Raw genomic sequence first — 22,789 nt, 5'->3', positions numbered from 1 at the left:
GTAAACCTTTGTGTGTGCAGAGCATTTCTGTCAATGTGAGATATTTGCTTCACTTTTCCCTTTGTAATCCCGCTTCATAAAGCATACTTAATACGCTGCCAGGGTGATGCATGAAGGTGGGTGTCCGTAAAATAATGTGATGAGGCAACAGTATCAGAGTAGGGGTTTGTTTATTGCGGATCTGATTGGAACGTATAATATCTTGACCTCTTGATGCTTGTATTTGAGAGCATTTAGAGGCAATGTAGAGATGGTAAATTGCTGGAAATGTAATTCGGATGAGAAAGCAGTGAGATTTAGCTGTGCTGCATGTGCCTTACATGACAGCCACTTACTCAGCGTGTGTGCACATAATGTTGTTTGCTTAGTTCTTCAGAACAAAATACAATGTTGCGAGCCCACACAAATTTGCCCCAAATCAAATTTCTTCAAGGCTTATTTTATGTACTATCCATCTCCTCTCATCCTTGTTGACAAATTATTTAATACAATATGACAGTTTGCACATAGACTGTGGAGGTTATTGAATTGTTGGCTCATTTTCAAGATTAATTTTGGCCAGCATATTCCTTGTGGTATTGTGAAACAGCATGGCCACTAATGGCATGATTTATCCCTTGAATACAGTCACAACAGTAACTCTGGCTAAATTTGTCATATTACACTCCAGGTGATGAATGTTTACCATACAGGGCACACATGATAAAATCACATAAACAAGTTTGACTGGCTTGCGAAATATGTCCACAGTGCAAGCAAATGAGCATCTTTAATATCCCAGAGTGGCACGGAACCAGTTCCTCATTAGAAAACACATTTGTTTGTGCAAGTTGTTTTTGCAAGCTTTTTTTTTTTACTCTTGGCTGCTCCTCATAGACACCAAATGCTTACTTTAATACAGACAGTCCTACTTTTTGTCTCATAGCACCTGTGTTCTCATCCACTCTGCAACAAATGGCTTAGGAGCAGTGGTTTGACTATCCGCCAGGTGCCAGAGAAAGAGGAAGATTCATAATTCAATTTTAATATACAGATAGGATGTATGGGCTAGCTCCTGCAGAGCCTGTATGCAGTCTGTTCACACTACTTCTATATGAATTCTGAGAGTATAGCCAGCAGCTTCTTGGGGTCAGTTGTAATTACTGTATGCGTGTCAAAGGGCTGGTAAACCGGAGCCCTGTGGAACTCCACAGCTGAAAGGCAATACAACAGGATGTCTACACGTTGCTCTTGACCGCAGCCGGAGATGAAGTGGCTGGGAAGTCTGAGACCTGGCTGTGAAAGCTGATGCAGAGCGTGAGTCTGTGTGTGTGTGTGTGTGTGTGTGTGTGTGTGTGTGTGTGTGTGTGTGTGTGTGTGTGTGTGTGTGTGTGTGTGTGTGTGTGCGCGCGCGCGTGCGTGCGTGTGTGTGTGTGTGTTTGTGTGTGTGTGTGTGTGTATAGGTGCGCACTTGTATGTCTATCTTCTTGAGTAATTCAAAGGACTGTGGGGGGGATTAAGACTTGTCAGGGTTAGAATTACGTTTAGTTTAGGTGCAGAGTAACAGTTGGTTAGTTAAGTTAGGGTTTGGGTTTGGGGCGTTATGCATTATTTAAGTGAATTTTTTGGTTATAAATTAAAAGAATAGTTAATTTGTTTATGCATTTTGGAACATATGCATCTTTAGTCTCTTCAACATGACTAGTGACTTCTTGGAGTCTCTGCTGGCTTCCCGGCAACCTTATTGTGACATCACATCTCGAGGAATTCAACTAGTTAGATACAATTGTAAAAACACTGCCAAACATTTTTACATTTCAGTTAACATTACATGTTAAAAAATGGGCTTTATAGGTGCTGGCAGGCAGATTTGGTTTGCTTTGGACAGAGCCAGGCTAGCTGTCTCCCCTTGTTTTACCTTTTTGTACTAAGCAAAGCTAACTATCTCCTGACTCCCAGTTTATATTAAACATAGAGAAATAAGAGTGATACACGCATTTCCTAAATGTTATCTAACTTTTTGTCTCATCACATCTAGTTTAATGGATAAATCTGGTAATATTCCATATTTTTCTTATTCTCAACAAATTCTTTGAAAGGACCAAAAGCAGCAATGAATTCTCCTGATAAGTGTTACCTGTACAGAACCGAATGTAACTTATCCCTCTGTGCTCTAGAGGTTTATTGTTGTCCAAAAACAGAGTCAAAAACTGCACTACATGTGACAGGATCCTTCATTACACTGAACATATATGTATTTAAGTCAGTACACTCTCCCACTGCTGTAAATATTAACTAGTGCACCATATCTGCAGCCTTAAAGAGTTCCCAACAAATGTACAATTTACTCCTGTATTGGATATGTTGCAAAAAAACTACAATTCATATGTTTATCCTTTTTGTAAAATAAGTGTATATGTTCATGACCCATTTTCATAAATGTGTGTCTCCAGTAGGAAAAGACAGGCTTGTGGTTCAGACAAGGAGAAGGAAAGTATTGAGAGACCTACTAAAAAATAAAGCACATTTGAAGTTGAACAATTCTAATTTGAACTTTAACAGTAGCACTTTGTAGATGCGTTGTAGTTGTTCTGCTCTTCTGTACAAATGGTTTTTTTGGAAAGTGACTCACCCTCTAAATTGCTCCTCAACAAGACAGCTGCTACAGATGGATTTTATAGTCACCACATGACCCCTGTTCCTGCAGGCAGCTGTGTTAAGTAATGCCAGGCAAATTGGAGGAGTGGAAATTAAAGTTAAGAGCAGTAGTGTTGCTGCTGTCTGTGTCACTCATGTCAGCCCTTCAGCAGCCCACACATCATTTGGTGGAGGAGCTTTTTAAGCTGATAGCGTAGCTTCCCCATTCAGGTAGTCATTACTACAGGGCATGGCTTTCCACATGCGGCAAGTGTTATGCAAATACCTACTCCCACCACAGAGATCCTCAGGTCCCTTAAATCAGCAGTGTTCAGAACACAGATTTATTTATTGCCCCACAGCTCATGTGGTCAACTTTGTTGATAGTCTAATGAGAAAGAGGGGAAGGCCAACTGGGAGAGAAAAAAAATTTGATTTTCAGCAAGAAGTCAATGATTTATTCTGCGTCTAAATTGCAGTTTTAGAGGTGGTAATGGAATGAATAAGTCACATTCAAATTCATAAAGCCCATTTTGAAATGAACCCGGTTTAGCTGATATTTTGGGCTCTTGTTGATGAAACTAGGAAATTGGATGCTTCCTCCATAGGCTGAAATCCCCAAATCTGAATTTAACTTATTTGTTAAACTGATATATAAAGCAATTGTTTCTGCAGATAAAAACAATCCTTTGGCTGACCTTTATCCTGCCATGCTATGTGCCTATTTTAATAAAGGTCTGTAACTTACTTAGCCTCATCTAAATAAAGTGCCTATAGACCACAGGGACTGAAACAGGATCTGAAAATACAGCCTGAGCTTCACAGTGCTCTCACATACCATCTGACAGGAAGTACTTTATTAATATGGGGTCTTGGTAACACTGATACTTTTTAATAGTCGGCTCATTTCTTGCAAAGCAATTAATTCTATACAGACATTTATTGAACTGACAACATGAAACAGGGAACAGAGAGGGCATGTTACTAATAAGTGACATCTACATAGCAGATACAGTGATAATTATTGCTATTTTCCCCCAAATTATACTCCATATTTTCCCCATTTTGTCTAAAAAATATGGAAATAAATCATAAAATAATGATCAAATAAAGAAAAGAAAATGTTTGGTTATGATTTTAGTAAGTTCATCTTGTTTAGCAAAGAAAATCCTTCCATATAAAAAATGGATCAACGTTTTTTCCAACATTAGATCATAAGTCTTGTTATTTACCACAACTATTATGAGAGTGGTAACAGGCTTCGGAGAGTGTTCTCTGACAGTGGTTTTCTATGCTTCATTCAAGAGTACAAAGCTGTGTCATAAACACAGAGAGAACGACAAAGAGATAGGAGCATCATAAAGGATATTTGTTATGGAGATTCCTTTCATTCAGCCTCCCTCACTCGATTTCAACTCACAGATGTCCAATTTATTCGGGTTCTGTGTAGCTCAGTTCCTGGTCTAAAACATCTAGCCTACTCCACTTGAGCATTTCCACAACAAAATAACAACTGTAATTGGTCTCCTGTGGGCTTTAGAGCCTGTTGCCTGTTCTTCCATTAACACCACCACAGAGCAGCCTGGATGCTATCCATGGTGCTGATCTGTAAATGATGGCTGTTTTTGGAGGATGCCTCATGTGGCTCAGCCCTCAGTCACACACACTTCTTTACACTTCCACCTGTCTCATGCAGGATTGTTTTTATGGAATAATAATAATAACATATTTAAATGATCATACTTCTTATAAAATACTTAAATGTAAGTTATACAATGGGAAGATCATGGCTGCCCTGACTCTCAAAAAACAATTACTTGAATTTTTAATTACTTCCACATAAAATCTGAATTTAAATGAATATATGTTTGCTCTATATGACTTCCAAAGAGAACAGATTCTGCTTTCATGGCTTTGCTGTATTTTTCCTTAAAGGGCGGGATATATTAGCACGTTTTGTGTTGCCTTGTTACTATTTTGCCAGCGCAGCCCAGTTGGGAATTGTCATACCTAAACAGTTTATCTTTGGGTATTGTATACTACATTTCTACTGTTCAATTATTTATGGTCCAACATCAGTGCAATGCGGCAAAAAAAGAGAAAAGATTACCCCATGAAAGCAAGTAAAGGTTGTCTTTACTGCTTTACTGCACTGACTGTAATACCTCAGTGTCAAGAGGACAGTAAAACAATAAAAATAAGCTGTCCCCTCACGGGAATTACAGACAGTTATGACTAAATATCAATCTGATTGTCCTTGTTACAATAAGAAGCGTCTTTTCTTTGTTCCCTCTAATTGGCTGCAGCTGAAGTTGGAGAAAACTCCCCAGCCCCGGATCATTAGTATTTGCAGAGTGCGCTGGCACTTAGCTCCCTGTGGTTTCACTAAATTCACACTTTACTCTCTGTAATGAACTATTTTGCATCGCCTTCCTCATTAGGCCTATATGGAAAAATATCAACCGCTGAGGGGCCAGAGGGTGACGTAGTTTCGCCTTTGATCACCACCCACAGCTAAAAGCTTCTAATTTGGCTACATGCGGAAGTTTTTGCCACGAAACACCGGTGGAGGAAAAAAAAAAAAAAAAAAAAAAAAAAAAGCGCGCAGTGTTTTGCTTTTGTCCAGCTCATAATGGTATCAGAGAAACAAATAATTCATAAACGAATTGTGAAAGCAGTCTAAATCTTTCCAGATACAGATACAGTGAGCATGGGCTATATATATATATATATATATATATATATATATATATATATATATATATATATATATATATATATATCTCTGCTACGTCTCAGAGAAGATCTCTGAAACAACCGATCCTCAAAATGTTCTGATAGGCATATCTACTCGATGAGGCGTGAACATTTCAGAAAGGTGCAGATGAGACGGCCAGTACAGACTCCTTTTCAACCAATTGGAATCAAACTGCACAATTAAACGTGGACACTTGGAGGATTGCAGCGGCTCCTTACTCCTGGAACAGTACGCAGTTTGCTGACACAGCAGCTGTTTCTATCTTCTTTTTCTTTGTAAATGCATATTCTACGTTGGAAGACGAACCTGGTCGGCTCATTTAATGTGACGCTTATACAAAACCATAAAAGAAACTTCCCGACTGGACATTTTTGTGGTTTGTCATCGTGTGGAAAGTTTCTGCTGATTATCTGTCTCGTTGCCGTCGGCGCGCAGGCAGAGAGCGCACACTGTACATCGCGCCTACTACTTCTGGAGAGGCTGCGCGCATAACGCTTTGATTTATCATTGGACAACACTTTTAATTGGCGGTACTACAGGTGGGTGACGTTTAATCTCGCGCAATGTTGGAATAACTGTAGTTTAACCGCAACTGCGGGCAATTAGCCCAGCGAACGGCTGTCTCCACATTAGGCGTTTCAACCTGCGGTTTTCAACAGAACAAGCACAGACATCTTCGTAATTATTGGCTGTGTGAGTGTATGCGTGCCTGCGCCCTCATGTGTGAGACACAGAAAGAGAGCGAGAGACAGAAAGAGAGATCAAAGTTGATTGTTCAGGCGGCTTCAGTTTAATATTTTTGTATTTCAGAGTCTTGTTCTATGGGACCATGAACTCATCAGCAGGTGCAGGAAACTACCGCAGGGGATCCACCAAGGGAGAGAAGGTAACTGACATTTTAAACCTCCTCTTTGCATTTCCAGTTCACATTCAGCTGCCATGTCTTTTCCACTGCAGCCAACTAGCACAGCGTTGTGGAAGCACTTTTAAAAGCACTCTGATGCGATTTTATTTCCTCTGCTGTGGACTCACCGGCCAGGAGTAAAAGAAGACGATCAGAGTCGTGTTACGTTGAGGTGTAGAGGTGTTGCCGTTTTCTGGGTCTTTTATCTTGAAGTTAAAACTTTGTATAATTTGAGGTCGTTTTTACACACATTTTTTTAAGTGCAGGATCACTTACTAGCAGGACTATTCTGGAAACGGTGGCCTAGGTGCCATTAATGTTAAACAAATTCCTCTGATTGTATCAAGGTAAATAGACTCAATTTGACTCACTAGTAGTTTAAATTCACTTACATTTAGAGGTTATGACTTAATAGACCATTTAATACTTGTTTACAAACTTCATGAGTGTCCGTCCATGTTCAGTCAAGCCAGCTGTCCTGATAAGAGTCTGTTTTGGATTTTCTCTTTATCGCTAACTTCATGTTTTTATTAACGTTTGCTCTGTACATCTACCAGATTGTGTGCTGTCTTTGTTTACCTGAATGTGCCCTGTTCGTTGCTCTTAAAAAGAAAAACTCAACAGACAGGGCAAAAATACCTATTTTTCTATCTGTGCCGTTATGGTCCAGCAATAGTACTCCCACAATGCCAGTTCTGAGATACACTCCCATAAAAGATCCAAAGTTAACTTCTATTACACAGGAGAGGGGACGCTTTGATTGTGGTTTCAATAGGGAGAAAAACAGTTTTCCTTCGTGTGATTCTCTGTGGTGGAGCTGTGAAATATTTAAATTGTGACAAAGCTATTGGTATCTAGGAGCCATGTCATACCAAAAAAAAAGATTTAGCAGTCACAGGCTGTTGTCTATGTTTAGATGGATAGGACCTACAGTGCCACAAGCACAGCAGGCAAGTTTAAAATATTTTTTTAAAAGTTTTATAAGAAAGATTTTTTTCATTTACATAATATCATATACTGGAAAAGAACAATTAAATAGATTGTAGAAAGTGTGGTGGTTTGCTCTATTAATTCTTCTCTTTAATCACATTTATACCTCATGTTTTTCATGTTCTGATTGTTGTGAAATGTGGGTGTGTCTTGTTTCTGTGGGGATTTGCTGTTCTTTTGGTATAACTGGATTGTCACAGATTCGATTTTTGACTGACCTTTGATATCATCTTGTGTTCAGGTCAGTCCGTGCTCTTCTTGGAGTTAGTTTGCCCTCTGCTGGAGGCAAAAAGTCACATTCTCAGTCGTCATCAGGCCTGCTTGAGAAGCTTCATCAGTTCCTGAGTGTCTTATTATTTAGGCTTTGTGGGGCTCCGGTCAGTTTCATTCATCCACCACTGCGATTTGTAAAGCACTCTTCTCTGTACTTTTCCATATTTCTGCTGACACCACTTATAGCTCGAGGCCAAGAAAACCCTGAAGTCTGAAGTTTCTGTGACCAATTTTTGACTCTTTAAGGCCAGATTATTAAATTCTACCATAATCTGTGGTCAATTTGCCTTGAAAAGAAATCATGAAGTCTGGCTGTGGATATCTGAGCTGCCAACTCTTCTCTGAGGACAGACCAATTTTAGAGAAAATGCAGATATGTCTTCACTAAAACTCATTATGCCTGACTTAGTTGGTGTACTCCTGCCCTGAGAAAAAGAGAGCTCATTCTTACTGAGACCTACCAGCTGGATACACTCAATCATTTTCTTTCCCACTTCCTTTTTATTATAAAAGTATTGAGTGGCTACTTCAATTAAAGACGTAAACTTTGTTAGGATATTTACTTTTAACAAGTCACGACTGAGAATAAACCTGCAGCTCCTCACAGATGAGTGTCAAAATTACAAGTCATTAATTACCAAAATCACTGTGTTTCACGATTTCGCTCATGATCAGAGAGCACATTTTAAGTTTCAAAAGTTACGTTTTAAGTGAAGAGAAGAACATAAATAAATGTGTTTTACGTGCTGCATTCAATGCTTTTGTGTTATAACTTTTACCCTGATGTAACAAAATGCATCTATTCTGCTTGTGGATTATCTAAATTTGAGCCCTGTTAAAGTTTACTGTCAACACCTGAGGGTGTTCATTGTTTGTGTTCATTGCATTAAGATTTGGCAGTGTTTGTTCTCAGTTTGTCTGCTGCCTCCGCTGCCTCCGCTGTTGTGTTGAAGTGTTTGTTACCTGTGGAGATTATGTCCATTGTTGGTTTCATAATTAAACATCACCCAAGACGACACACAAATTCAAACATTCAATTGTGCTGTGTGGAGACCAGGCTGTCACGTTAACCTTAATGGAAGTTTCTACTTTCATAATTTTTATTTTTGGAAATCCATGTGCTGCCACAGTGTCCTAGCAACACACTTTAATTCATCTTTTTTACTCTGAATTCTTCTAAATGCATTTAAATCGGATGGAAAGGTTACTCGGCATCTTTTAATTATGTTTCGACATGGTCCTGATTGAATCGCTGGCATTTGTTTGTACCTCTCACACCACAGAGCAGAAAATATATTTATTATTTTTCCTCTTAGTATCTTGTCTCATCTGTTGTGCTGGCTGTTTCTCTTGTTGCTTGTTGCCTGACGTTTTTGAGGCCAGTACCTTTCCCCTGAGTCCAGACTTCCATTATTTGCATTTAATAAGAGACTGAGATACACTCAGTCAGTTGACAAGTGCTTTCGGTTTCCAAGATATGAATGGTATTGTTCTCTGCAGTAACACCCCTGCTCGAGCAGAGAATGTAACGTTGTCGCTGGGGTCATATGATGTATTTTGTGTGTTGCCAAGAAACATGATCACAACTTGAATCTGTTTGATCACGTTGGTTTTGAGTGAGCCTGTATCAGGGCTGTTTGAAAGTACGTGTCAAGGATTTACTGGCACCCTGAGCTGAATGTTAAGGTTCCCTGGAGTAAAATTGCACAGACAAACTTTCACTGAAACAATTTGTATGCAGCAGGAATATGTACGGTTGAAATGCCTCTCAAAAGCATTCTGTATTCATCTGGTGAGCCCTTTGTATTTCTGCATTGAACCATTGCACTTTGAATCGCCTGCTTAAAATGTTTGTATTGCTGCCCGCAGCCAGTAGTAACCATTATAAAATGACTTTAATTTTCCTGATGTGCACTTCCACACACATACGACGTGCACATTTCGATACCATCTGTTTATTTAATCCAATGACGGCATTGAAAATGATAATGTTGAAGCGAACAATAGCACATTTGTTCAATGAAATTAAATTTGGAGGCAGAGAAACAACCGGGGATGCAACAGCAGAGGGACAACAACATTCAACAGCAGTCATTTGTCACCACTAACTGCTATGCTGCGATTTGGCTCTCCAGAGAAGGTTTGCTGTAGATGAGAACCATGTTTATAAAAGCTGTCCAGGTTTTCCAGCTCCTGGCCACCCTTGAACACCTGAAGCTCTTCTTCCTGCTCCTGATGATACGCGTGCATTGCTCCCTGGGGTGCAGGGTTCATCTGTTCCTGTCAGAAGTGACAGATGACCTGATAATGCACTGCCTGTAGGGAAGTCACTTGCGTCTTGCTGATAAAGATGCATTATGGCCTGATATGCACAAAATTATTCCTATTCTGACACCATCACCCTGTAATGTGCTCTCTGTTCATATCTTTGCACCGTTGCCCTACCTCCTCAAAGAGGAGCTCTTCTGAAAGGCATACCAAGTACGGCAGTATGAATCTTTGGGATCCAGAGGGAGGAGAACTGATGGAGGATGCTCGGGGGCTTTGAGTCAATTAGCCAGGGAGACATACTGTAATCAGGCTGAAGGTCAAGATCAGAGCTGGGCTCAGGGCAGAACAGTTTGGGACACAAAGTTGGGAACTGATTTCAGATTGTGCACACTAAACAGTAGCAGACATACAGGGGCAATAACACACAATTCTACTCCCTTCAACACACTTGTATGTTACTATATTAATATTTGACATGTTGAATTTTGTTCTGACATCAAATCTCTGCTCTTTTTGTATCAGTGCTGAAACATCGCTGCTCAAAGGCAAAAAGCAACAGGAACAGGCCATGATGAAAAATATACCTCAAGCGATCCACAAGGAACTGTTTGGCATTCACCAGCCTTATTTATTGATCAGTTTATGATTTATCAATTTAATTCAGCTGCTGGAGACACCATTTAGGCTGACACTTTCAGACAAACTAAAACATAATCTGATTAACTCATTATCTCCACAGTATTGATTGATAAATCTTGCTTTTTCACTGGATCCAGAGGCCTCCATGTGCTTCAGGCCAGTCCGTTGAACATGTTGATATATGTGATTTAAAAAGACGAAATTGCACACTTTAAGCTATGAAATAAGCTAATATGTCTCCTCCAAGTTATGTATGCTATCATTTATAAACTTTATTCATGGTTGTCTTTTGACATCAGCTCTTAAACTGCTTTGATGGCAGCTTACGCTCTGCAAAATCAGCAGGAGGTGACAAATGGAGGAAAGTAAACGAAGCTGCACTGCATGGAAAACGTAAAGAAATTCAAGCTGTGCATTGTTAATGTTCCGTCAGTTTGATAAAACACTGCATCACCTCTGTGCTCTACAGCAATAACCACGCTGACCTTTTACACTAATTGCAATTACAGTGACTTACTGTGAGCCAGCAAAATTCATAATCATAGGAGTGTATGTCATGGCTGTAAATGTGACAAAAAACTAATGGAGAAGATGACCAATCAGAGGCTGGTTGAAAGGACCCTGGGGAAATGTCATGGTATAAAATCAGCTTGTTAACAGCAATAGCTACAACTACAACCATCGTGTCTTGCATAAACTCAAAAGACTTATCATTCCCTTGTACAGTCACCAGAGCAATTACTCCCTTAGATGAAACCTTATCTCCTGTGGTGTGCATGCAAATATGAACTTTAGTTTGTCTATATCCTCGGTGCAGAGGATGTCCTTGCATTTTGGCTTGATTAACAAGGGAACATTTTTTTTGTTTTTGTGTTTGAATTTTAGTGTCTTGTGTTCTGTGGTTATGCTGCTCACATTTAAATATGTGCAACAATTCATCCGCTGCTGCCGTCATTGTGGGCTTGCTGTCTGTGTGCAAATCAAACATGTAAAATATGAGCCGAAGCCCGGCAGCCGTTAGAGATAAACTGCTGCAGCTGCAGGGTGAAGACTCTTGCTTTAAACAGGCACGAGTCATGGTTGAAAAGAAATTTAGCTGACTTTTAATATAAGTATTTATGAAGCACCGTGAAACCTCAAACCAGTTCTCACCAAAGGGCATAAAACACGCCGCTGTCCGTGAAATAAGAACATAGGCGGCTCAACTTTATTTTATTCACTCTTCCTCTGAGTAATTGCCAAGGTCATATCAAAATAGTGCACATTTTCCTCCTGAATGTTAAATTTAACACCACCTTCCGTAGCTGTGAAATGTAAAACTTGAGGCAGTGTTCTGCCATGTGATAGCTCCTTAAAGACCTTGCAGTCTATAGGTCTCCGATGTTCACACAACAGTTTGATTTCACACACAAGCAAAATGCTGGACAGCTGCATCAATACGAGCAGTGATTCAGAAGACCCTGAGTCCATAACTGACCCGGGATTGGCTGTGGGTACCCCTGTGATTCACTGCTCTTGGAGCCCACCGTGCACCCTTTTTAATGGATGAGTTATGAATGCCGTCCTTCCTACTGCCTCTGCTGCTCTTCTCAAGGTACGATGCGTCTTGCCTCCGGCTTTTGTCATACTCGGTTGACCCGATTAGGTCAAGACAGAAGTAGAGAGCCGATTGGATTTTCTCTGAGAAATATCACTACTCCCGGATTTATAAAAAGCCACTTCCTTCCCACTCTCCTGTGGCTTCCTGCTGTAGTTTGAATAAACTGGTTACTCAGCCTCAGCCCTGGGATTCAATACACAAAGTACAAATTCTACATAAATAAAGCAGCAGCATTTCCTGTGCCAGGCTTCTGTCCTGTTAGCATGGCTTGATGGGTGTGTGTGAGTGAGTGTATGTCGGTGGTGGTGGGGTATTTTATGACAAGGAAGACAGGCAACATAAATATTACTTGTGCTTAATCACAACCCAGCTCCAAAGTCGACTGAAGTGATCCATTTCTTGGTAATATGTCCACACACTGAGATTGGAAAAACACCTATTTAGACACACACACACACACACACACACACACACACACACACACACACACACACACACACACACATACACAAAAAGGGAAAAAAAATGCCTAGCAGGCAGTATTGGTTTGGATGTGTTGAGGAACACAGAATTTGTGTTTATTATTTGTACACTACAGTATGTGTGTAAGTGTGTGTTTATGTGAGATTTATTTACACTATTGAACGCTGCATGATTGCTGAGAAAAGTGTGGTTAAGAGAGTTCAAGCGCCTGAGAGAGAATCAGTGAGGGAGCTGGGGAGGGAAGGAGCGAGGACGGGAGAAGTGTTTGGAGCAGATGCACCCCCTCCTATCCCACCTCGTCGCCACCCTGTGGAGGCGATGCCAATGTGTGTGTGTGTGTGTGTGTGTGTGTGTGTGTGTGTGCGTGTGTGATTGATTCACCCAGCAAGCAGAGAGAGAGGTGTTCTGGTTGGGTTCCTGGACCCCCAAGTCATCCTCTCCCTTAGCTGTAAGGTAGGGAGGGAGGGACGTCGGGTGTGTGTATGTGGGGGGTGGGGGGGACTCCTCAGACACCTCCAGCAGCCCCAACTTCACAGCACAAAGGTGTGAGCACAGCGAGAGGAGAAGGCAAGTGGCACTTTTCACCATGTCTGTCCTCATAGCCACCCAGCTGAAGATAGACACCAGCACTCTTTCCAGAAGGGTAAGGGGCCCTCTTAGCATGCATGGCACGCTGTGGGGGAATGTCTGTGTTTATGGGTGAGTCTCCTGCTCCTGACAGAAAAGGCAGCTGGCTGTTTTTGATTACAACTGGACAGGCAGGAGGAGAGCAGCGGGTCATGATGTCCCCTCTGAGGAGCTTGATGGACAACCGCTTCCCGTTTAATTTTCTTTCAAGTGCTGACTTCTAATGAATGGCTGGTTGCATATGCTGTGGAGAATGATTAGTGCCTCATTGTTATTCTTTGTGATGTTGCCATCTAATGACTTCAGTCGGAAGCAGCCATCATGGGGGAAAAGTTGAATATAGAAGTGCGTAAGCAGTGTTGTGTGTGATGTCTGGATATCGTCAAATGATTGCTTTGCATCCCTCATTGGCATGTCCTGAATTTAACCGCTTTCTTTACTCTTTATTTATGTGGAAATCCATGAGATGGTTTTGAGGTCAACTAATTGGTCAGCTTTGACTAAATGCTGACTTTATGCTGCTCTGTTGCTTGCATGCAAGTGTGGCTGCAAGGGAGATTGATGAAGAGCTGAAGTTTAGGGTAACTTTGTTGTTCACAATCATCTAAAACAGACACAATCTGAGGGTAATTTTCCGGAAGTTTCTTCCTGTTGTAACTGATGTCTGTGGCTTCAGCTGAGCAGCATTTATATATTGAGAGGATTTGTGTGGCACTCCGGAGCACATTGAATAATAAATGACCAAACGGGTTTTTGCCAAGCAATAACTTAAAAAGCATAAAAAGCAGGCAGGTCTAGATTATGCTCCACATTTCTTCTTCATCCTCATTTCATTCATCGCTTTCCATTTCCAACTCTTGTTTTGCTGCACACACTGTCTATCTATCCCCACACAAACACACATGTGATACTGAATTTCTTGTGACATGCTTTGGTTCCCCAGCTGCCTTTCTTCCTCCTTCCTTCCTCTACTCTCCTCCTCATCATCTGCTGCTACCATAATCCACAACTGTGGTCGGCTGCACCCCTCGTATGTAGCCACAGTCTATTCTACAACATCAGCCAGCAATTTCCTCAGTGACTTATCTGTTGCCATTTCAATTTGGGCTCAGCACATACAGTAGCTTCCCTACGTTCGTAATATGCTGGAAGATTCACCACTTATTCTCTGAAAGATAATATCCCTGTTCCAACATGCTCTGCTAGTTTCAGCCATAACAATAATTTTACACGTGGGGCTCAGTAAAAAATGGCTTAAGAGCAGGTTGGAAATGTGTTCTCGCTTTGATATTTACATTTATATGAATTTATGGTTGTATTTTCATTAAAATGATGAATGCAGGACTTGTGTAATCATTACAAGGTTCACGATGTGTTTCTGTAGCCTGCGTTTTATTGTTAGGTAGATTTGTGTCAGTGGTTGGTGGAGGCTTTCGGTGTTTGTGCATGTGGGCCATAATCACAATGAACTTGCAGCACAGAGTAATTGAATTGACCATTGTTACATGTCACGAAATGAGCCAAGTGTTATGATGTAGCGTTAGGGTGTAATTCAGTGATAAGGAGCATATTCTTCTGCATTCCGATTGACTTTGCCCTCACTGAAGCCTAATTAAATTTTTATAAACACAGACGGAGAAAATGTTTCTACCCTGGGAGCCGCTGCGTGTTGAGTTGGTCAAACATGTTTGTAAGTGAGCAACTAACCTCTTGTTGTTGCTAGCACTTTGCCATACATGTGTCTCTTTCACCTCGAGCAATATCATTGCCACGTCTCTTTAACTCTCCTGGGGGACATGCCTCAATGTCTGAACATGGGATCTAAAGGCGTCTTAATGATTTACCGTGTGTAAAAAAAACTACTTCTAATAATCAGACAGATTTGACGTATACAACACAGTTTAAGTGGAGTTATAATATTTTTAATCAGTGTGAGAGTAAACTATTTACAGCCCAGTAATGGACTGCCTTGAGGACAGCTTTAGGATAAAATATGTGCCCAGGCCACAGCAAAGCGATCCATGTCATCCGATGGTAAAGAAACTTGTTGCCATGGTCAGATCAGCTCAGCATCGAGGGTAATCATTAGTGTCTCGCTATTGTCGATTGGAAAATGGTGCAAAAATGTGATTATGGTTTGCTCTAAAAAAAAATCCATTATGTTACATGCATGCACAGATGTGCAGTAATTTCCTTATTCAGCTGAGTGATGTTCAGAGGAAATTAGAAATTACTGCTCTCCCACTAGACATCGATTGATTGATCTGTTTGCTCTTCCATCCAATTAATTTGTGAGCCATTTTGTTGTTTTGTGTATAGCATGCTGATGGAAACAAGTTGGCCTGTGGTGGTATTTCATTTAATGCAAATATATTAATGTGGGTATTGTAAGTGCACTACTCTATCCTGTATATGATATCATAAACCATGTACGATTGTATTGTAATACTGAGCTATGCTTTGAACTAATCGTCCCACTGACCTCTGTTATACATAGTTTCATAAAAAGAAAATACTACAAATAGACTAATGTCATTGCCTTAAGGTAGGATAGAGACTTAAAAGCTAAAACAGGAAAGAATAAAAGATAAAAAGGCTTTATTATATATTTTTTTTCATGCTGGACAACAGTTTGCTCATGATTTTTGTTTCTCAGAATTTGTAGCTTCACTTCAATTTTTCTTCCTAAAAATCTGTAATGCTGTTGTGGGATTTTGTCTGCCGGCTGCCTCAAAGTATTCAGCTCATGATCACTAGTATTTTAGCATGATTTCATTTCAACAATGAGGAGAAAACTCATGACTTTCCGCTGGTTCTAATATAACAATATAACATCTGTGGATTCAGTTAGTGCATTTTCTGATAATGCTGTTGTGTTAATCCCTCACTGGAACTAAAAGTAAACTCACGCAGGGGAGTTTAGTACATAATAGAGCCTCATAAAGTCATCACCCACAGCAGCACAGAAGTGCATCATAGCATTCCGATTAAAATGCATCTGTTATGTGCTTGAAATATAATTAGAATTTCACACCTGAAGTAAGTTTTGGTTTGTACCAACTCCAACAGCACCATTAGCTACCCAATGGAGTTATTGGTTATGCTGCAGCTATCATCATCATTAAAGCTGCTATTACATGCCTCTCCAAATTTTGTACCACCTATAATGCAGAGCTCGCCTGCAGTGGCGTTTGTGAGAGCAGGAAAAGGCGTAGCTCCAGTCAGCTGCTGTATCTGCGAGAAGGCGATAGGGGAGTCAAGTTGAGCCCAGGCTCCCCGGCACGGTCCTGAGGGCAGCGTTAAAGCAGTCAGGCAGTTCACAATAGCTCCCCAACAAGGTGAAGGAGATTGTGAGGCATATATCAAAGAGAATGGGATGGATGTCAAGTGACATGGACCTATTTCCCAGGAGCACGCAGACCCAAGAAAGGCATTTATGAACTGGAGAAACAAATGATGACAGGGACTGAGGCAAGCCAAGGGGAGACTGCTGGAAGCCCAGAGATGTTCAGTCCACAGTACAAGCCTCTGCCGAAAGCCCAATTAAAGTGTAGACAAAAGCATCAAATAAAGTTCAATTAATTTACGAATCATACTTTGAGTCAAAGGAAAATTGATTCACATTGATTAAGAAGGGAGGGATGAGACTCACTTTAATTAGGCAAAGGCAGTCATGTCCTATGTCCTTGTTTTTCAATGACTGTCCAAACCTTTGAAATTAATTTTCTGTATTCCAGATCCATATACTATTATTGAGGTTACATTCATAATTCAAGCCATGAATCAATGAGCCTCCAGCAGTTCTTTCAGAGCTCCAGATGACTCACCATTTGTAAAAGAAAATTAATTGAAACTCGCTCTTTGTTGAAAGTTCATTATAGAATATTTTCATTTCTGCTTGTCAGTCCTGATAAGTCTTTGCAAATGATTGCAAAATGAACTTGATTTCACTTAATCGGAGATGCAAAATGGTGGTATTGAACACAATATGTGTGGAGCTGTTTGGAGCTGTGCTTTAGTGCCGCTTTGAAGTTGTACCCCTGTGAAGATGACCTATTTCCCAGAAATGCAGCTCGCCGCCAGTGGAGTGCTAGTTTGAGCTGTCACAGTGAGGCTGCCGTGTGTTCGCCTGTGGCATTCATGGCAGGAGGCAGAGATTTTAACACTTTGACCCGAGAGCCTTTCGCTTCCTCCGCCACATATATAAGCCAATATTCTGCATTTACCAGAGCTCTGAAATGCTGTGGCCTCTGTGGAAATTTCAAGCATGAAATCACTTGCAATGTTATGAGCTGAATAACAGTTGTGGATGTAAACTGACTGGAAATGTACAAGGAGAGAACTGAATAAATTAAGGATGGGGAAGAGACACTTTGATGGTTTGAATCATTACTGTTAGATAGGATTTAAAGAGGAGTATTTATGAGACTCTTTAAAGTTGCAGGAAAGAAGTTGATATCAGTTTGTTTGTGTAGAAACCAAAAATAAATGCCTTACATTTTATTCAGTTGCATGAATAAAGTATTTACTGTGTCTATTTGATTTCAGCTTTAACCTGAAAAAAAACCTCACTTGATTTGTTGGAAGTGCATTTTATCAGCAATGACGGGCAAAATTAGTTTTGTTTTCCACCCGAAGTAGACCTCTTTAGAGGTGTGCGATCAGCCTGCCCTAATGCAGAACACCACGGAGAGGCACTCGAGCTCCGTCCTGGGACCAACACAGTGTGCCATCATTTGGGAGAAAAATGTAGTCTACGACCCCGTTCATGAAATCATAAATGAGTGAGACTTGTCACTCAGAGCTTTTCAACGAAAAGTGAAACTGTGGGTTAGTGGTATGTGCGTAAAGCAGCGCACTGAAAAGTGCAATGACAGCAGCGCAACAGTAAAGCCGCTGTGTCTGTGCTGGTCACTTCTCATGCAGAGCGCGTCTGCGGAGAGGACCGCCGGGCTCTCTGCGTCCTTCACACTTTTCATGGGTAAGAACAGTCGGGCAAAAACAGAGCAGGAAGAGTCGAATCATTATCTTTTGCTCTTTTTGTTTTGAGGACAATCACTCGGAGTCTGCCGGGGATCGAATATCTGATGGCAACTCAGCGCATCTGCCTGCTATCTCGCTGTAAGGAGGCATCGGGAAACTGACGAGGGGAGGCAACGTGTTGTGAATACAGAAGAGAGCAACTATTGACACCTACAGCTCACCAGTCTACCGCGTGCTCCGGACCAAGCAAAAAAGGACATCGCTGCGAAGAATCCAGCTTTATATCAGCCTGTCCGACTGAGTCATCCACTGTCCATAGATGCTTATTTGCTAACCAAGTATCTTCACCTTATCTTTTTGCTCCATCCTGGAGGTGAAAACTGGCTGCCTGCCATCGGTTCTCCGAAGCGCACAGAAAACCAACAGATTGTCCAAAAAAATCCGAACCAGATGAGACCCGCTTGTGGCTCTCACATGCTCTTAAGTTTTTTTTTTTTTTTTTAATCTGAACTGGACCTGTATTATGGCTTCGCTGTACCAGAGATTCACCGGGAAGATCAACACGACCAATTCCTTTCCGCACCCACCTGAGGCCAGCCACCTTCTCGGTGGACAGGTCGCAGACGAGGAAAACGCAGCGAAGACCTCTCAGCAACTCGCCGACGGCAGACCTCACGTCCAGTACCGCAAGAAATGCTTGCGGGAGGATGAGGATGTAAGACACTTCTTATCTATTTGCCAACATAATACCCTTTTAGGATAAATCTCCAGATGTATAATTTAGCTTAATCCTCTTCAAAGGCACACACTAAGACACACGCTTGCATAGGCTATATACACACAGTCACAGGCCTACCAGTGAATCCCTGGTGATGAAGAAGCTCTCATTGGTGTCACTTTTACAGGCTGCTCAAGAAAGTTTTAAAAGCTTGGTTTTTATCTATGTACTCAGCTGTACTCTTAGTTAAATTGGGTTCTTTTTGGCTGTATTGTGATGTTGTTCATTTGTTCCAATACTGGTGTATAAATATTCAAGAAAGCCTGTCATTGTCTCTGACATCTGTTTGATATGGAATCAAAGGTGTTAAAGGCCATATGATTTTTTATTTTTTTTAAGCATTCACATCATTGACAATTATCGAACAGATGATGATGTTGATGAAGAGCAACACTGTCTGTTGTGTTTCTCTGTAGTTCACAGAGTCTGCAAAGAGTTTCTCTGGTGCTGACCGTGGTGCTGAAACTGCAAAGAGCACTACATTTGTGTTTTGGTTATAAACAGATAAAAAGAAGATTGGTCCCTCGGGTGTGTTCTGGGTGCTAAGTTGCACTTTTTTTTTGGAAAGAAACTATGAGGAGACCCTTAGCTTAAAACCCATAAACAGTGTCTTTTCTGCTGAGCCCTGCTGGATTGTGTTTAGCATTTGTCCGTGGTTTTAGATTTTGTTGTCCAAACATTGTTGCCCTGGTCATTATTTTTCAAACATTTGTTTTCATGTACTGTGGTTTATACATGAAATTAAATAAATCCTCCTCATACAAAGCAAAATCAAAAAAGCTTTACAGATTTAGCCTTGGATTTAGCTTTTGTCCAACAGACAACAACATTCACATAAATGATAGTGTAACAGTACAAGTGACAGTGCTAGGGCTTTCTGATAGAACATACACACAGCATTGTGCAGAACGCTTCTTCAGCATGCATTATTTTACAGTTCAAACACTTCTGGTTTCTTTGTGTAGTTTTCTCTCCTGCCAAATACACAGAGCAGAAACCACCAGGTGAAATGAATTGCATACAGCTTTGGTTTACATACCAATTGGCAGGATGTCTGTCAGCACGAAGGCCTGATGAAGTGATCCATTGAGACTTGTTGTGCTTGTTTGCTGATGACCCCAATACAAACCTACAGCAAACACAAGCATACTTGATGCTCCTCTGAATTATTGATGCCTGCCACATCAAGAATCAAGCCATAAGGCTGGCAACAGGTGGAACATTGACACTCCCTGGGCTGTCAATAATAGCAACACTGAGGCCAGGCACAAGTAAAAGGCAAAGTCTCTTATTGCCTTTAAACCCTCTATGTTCGCTGTATGAGGTAGCCGTTTTCTTGCAAGCAAATTTGAAGTCACGATTTCCTGTAAATCTTAAGATTGTATTTTAGCAGTGAAGTCAGCAGCTTTTATTGCACTGCTGGATTTCCCACATATTTATGAGGTTTACACTGTTAACCTTGAGGTCACCTTAAGTCACGATGTCCCCTTGAGTAGTGCTGGACCATGAAATTGCCTTTTGCCTCAAGAGATGAGGAGACCATTTCAAGGAATGCTATTTCCAAACCTGACCTCCTCGGGAGAAGTTTGAACGTGCTATTGTTGTTCTAATTTTTTTTGCAGAGGGAAAGGGAAACATTGATTTGGAAATGGCATCAATTAAATTTCATTCGTCCAGATATTTACCTACATGGTTGTCCAGCCTGCTTCTAAAATTTCTCGGTTCCAGATGTCAGAGGTGCTTTTTGAGGCAGCACATTACTCTGAGTTCATGAAAAAATTGAAAGGAATTACATTTTCTGTAAACAACAGATTGATTTGTTTGCCGCAGTGTTCATCTGAGCTCTTGAGCAGACAAAATGCAGACATTGCATCTTTGTAGGAGAGGTGTGTGTGTGTGTGTGTGTGTGTGTGTGTGTGTGTGTGTGTGTGTGTGTGTGTGTGTGTGTGTGTTGTGAGGTTGATTAATTGTTGCTTTGCTCCATGTGTATGCATCAATATTTTATGTTTACTTGGAGCCACCTATAGGGAGATATCAGCAGCAGTTCTGTCTCCCCCTCACTGCTGATTACCGCAAACAGAAGTCCATGAACATCCCTAATTAACTGTTGTATGTAAAGGTCAAATACGATGACGCTTTACCATCAGATTGGAGCCTGGAGACACCTTCATGACCCGGGCCTGTTCTCACTATTCTTTTACGGACAGATAAATGCATGAAATGTAGACATTTCCTTTTGTTTTGTAATTTGCACTGCAATGATAAAAGATGACAGAGGGTCACAGTCAACATATTGAGAGACAAAAAATTATTCATGCAGGTTTTCTGAGCAACATGAAGGCTCATCTGCTCCTCTACACATTCTTAATAAAGTAGTTGATTGAACTTTTTTTGGTAATACTATTTTTAGATGCTCTATTTCAACATATAAAGATGACATAAGACAAAACCTAACAGTGAATCATTGAAGAGCAGATAACAGAGCAAAGACAAATAAACACTAAAAATACAATGTAAAATCTATAAATGCAACTAAAATAAGTCTGCACTTTCATAGTAAAATTTTGTATTTAATTTACTTTACTTTTAACACACTAAGTAAATACAATTTAATTGGAAAAATAAGACCCAAACTTCAAATAAATTATATATTTGTATGATCAAAGATTCAAAAGAGGCAATGATTATGATTAATTTGGACCATTTAACAAAAAAAAAACATTTGTCTGACAGACAGTGAAGCATAAAAGTAATTGTGTAAACACACACACAAAAATGCCACTAAAAATAGTTGAATTGTTTGTCAGTCAAACTTCTTTCATGTCAAAGTAAAGCTCTTCTTCATCCTTTTATTGAGTTGTGTTTGTCTATTTTAGGATTTGATGATCCAACTAGTTTTTATTTTCTGTCAGTTTTCTAAATGAGTTGAACATTTTACTGATAATTATTGAGGTAAATCACAGACTCTTCCCTGAAGCAACATCTTCCAAGCTTTTGACATCTTGTATCACAAAAAACAGATACAGTGAGTCTATATTTGTGCATATTGATTTTCTTACAGATTTTCCTAATCATCACAACAACAACAAAAATAAATAAATAAATATATATTTCTCGGAGAAAAGCTAAAATGCAGCGCTTGCCGCTGATTGTGTTTGTGTGATGACATCTGTGAATTCTTGTTAATCCACAAGTCATTAGTGAAAAGCTTATTTCCCACCCGGCTACCTTAATATCAGAGGTGTATGCTGCTCTACAATGCAATATTTTTTTTCCTCCTCCTCCATAGCTGCTATTTATAGGATAAAACTGCACTGAATATGTGTTTTAATTTTACCTTTAATAGGCTGTTCCTGATGAAAATTTACCTCGCCTCTAATGACACAGAGACAGTGTGATATTGTCCCTCTGGGAACAAACACAAAGAGCTACGAGCTTTCTAATTTCTCTTTATAAATTACATGAATGTTTTCGTAATGTTATCAGTGTATTTCAGGAAGTACTCCTCAGTCTTGAAAGCGCCATTACACCTGTTATCACTAATTAATTAAAATTGTACTTTATCTTCGATAAATTCCCTGCACTCATAATTTCTGATCCTGTTTTGGATCACAGGAAATTGTAATTAAAAAAAAGTCAATCGTAAATTTCCTTGACTGTGTTACTTAGATTTAAAATTTTATTCACATTGATAAGACTGCCCAGGGCTCATGCTCACGCTCACACTCACGCTCTCTCTCACACACACACACACACACACACACACACACACACACACACACACACACACACACACACACACACACACACACACACACACACACACACACACACACAGCCTGTCCTCACATGTACTTAACTGCGCCT

The 22,789-nt window shown here is 40.3% G+C and overlaps 1 protein-coding gene across 3 annotated transcripts in view; it reads left to right on the top strand.

The window, feature by feature from the left end:
- The first annotated feature begins 5,712 nt into the window (after nt 1–5,712).
- The window catches only part of LOC138202970 (A-type potassium channel modulatory protein DPP6-like), a 78,140-nt gene continuing 61,063 nt past the window's right edge, over nt 5,713–22,789 (top strand). The window contains exons 1-2 of one of the 3 annotated variants that reach the window (XM_069157393.1): nt 5,713–5,913; nt 6,185–6,260. In XM_069157393.1, coding sequence (XP_069013494.1) covers nt 6,204–6,260 — 57 coding nt within the window. In that variant the 5' untranslated portion in view covers nt 5,713–5,913; nt 6,185–6,203. Of the gene's footprint in view, nt 5,914–6,184; nt 6,261–18,062; nt 18,860–22,789 lie in introns of those variants that run through there. The other 2 variants (XM_069157390.1, XM_069157389.1) reach the window with 2 other exon arrangements.

Source organism: Embiotoca jacksoni, unplaced genomic scaffold, assembly GCF_022577435.1.
Source record: "Embiotoca jacksoni isolate LCO1_2020_lvr unplaced genomic scaffold, fEmbJac1.0.p SCAF_22, whole genome shotgun sequence".
NCBI classification, from domain to species: domain Eukaryota; kingdom Metazoa; phylum Chordata; class Actinopteri; family Embiotocidae; genus Embiotoca; species Embiotoca jacksoni.
The sequence above is the reverse complement of the archived record's forward strand: the minus strand, read 5'-3'. Positions and strand labels throughout refer to the sequence as shown.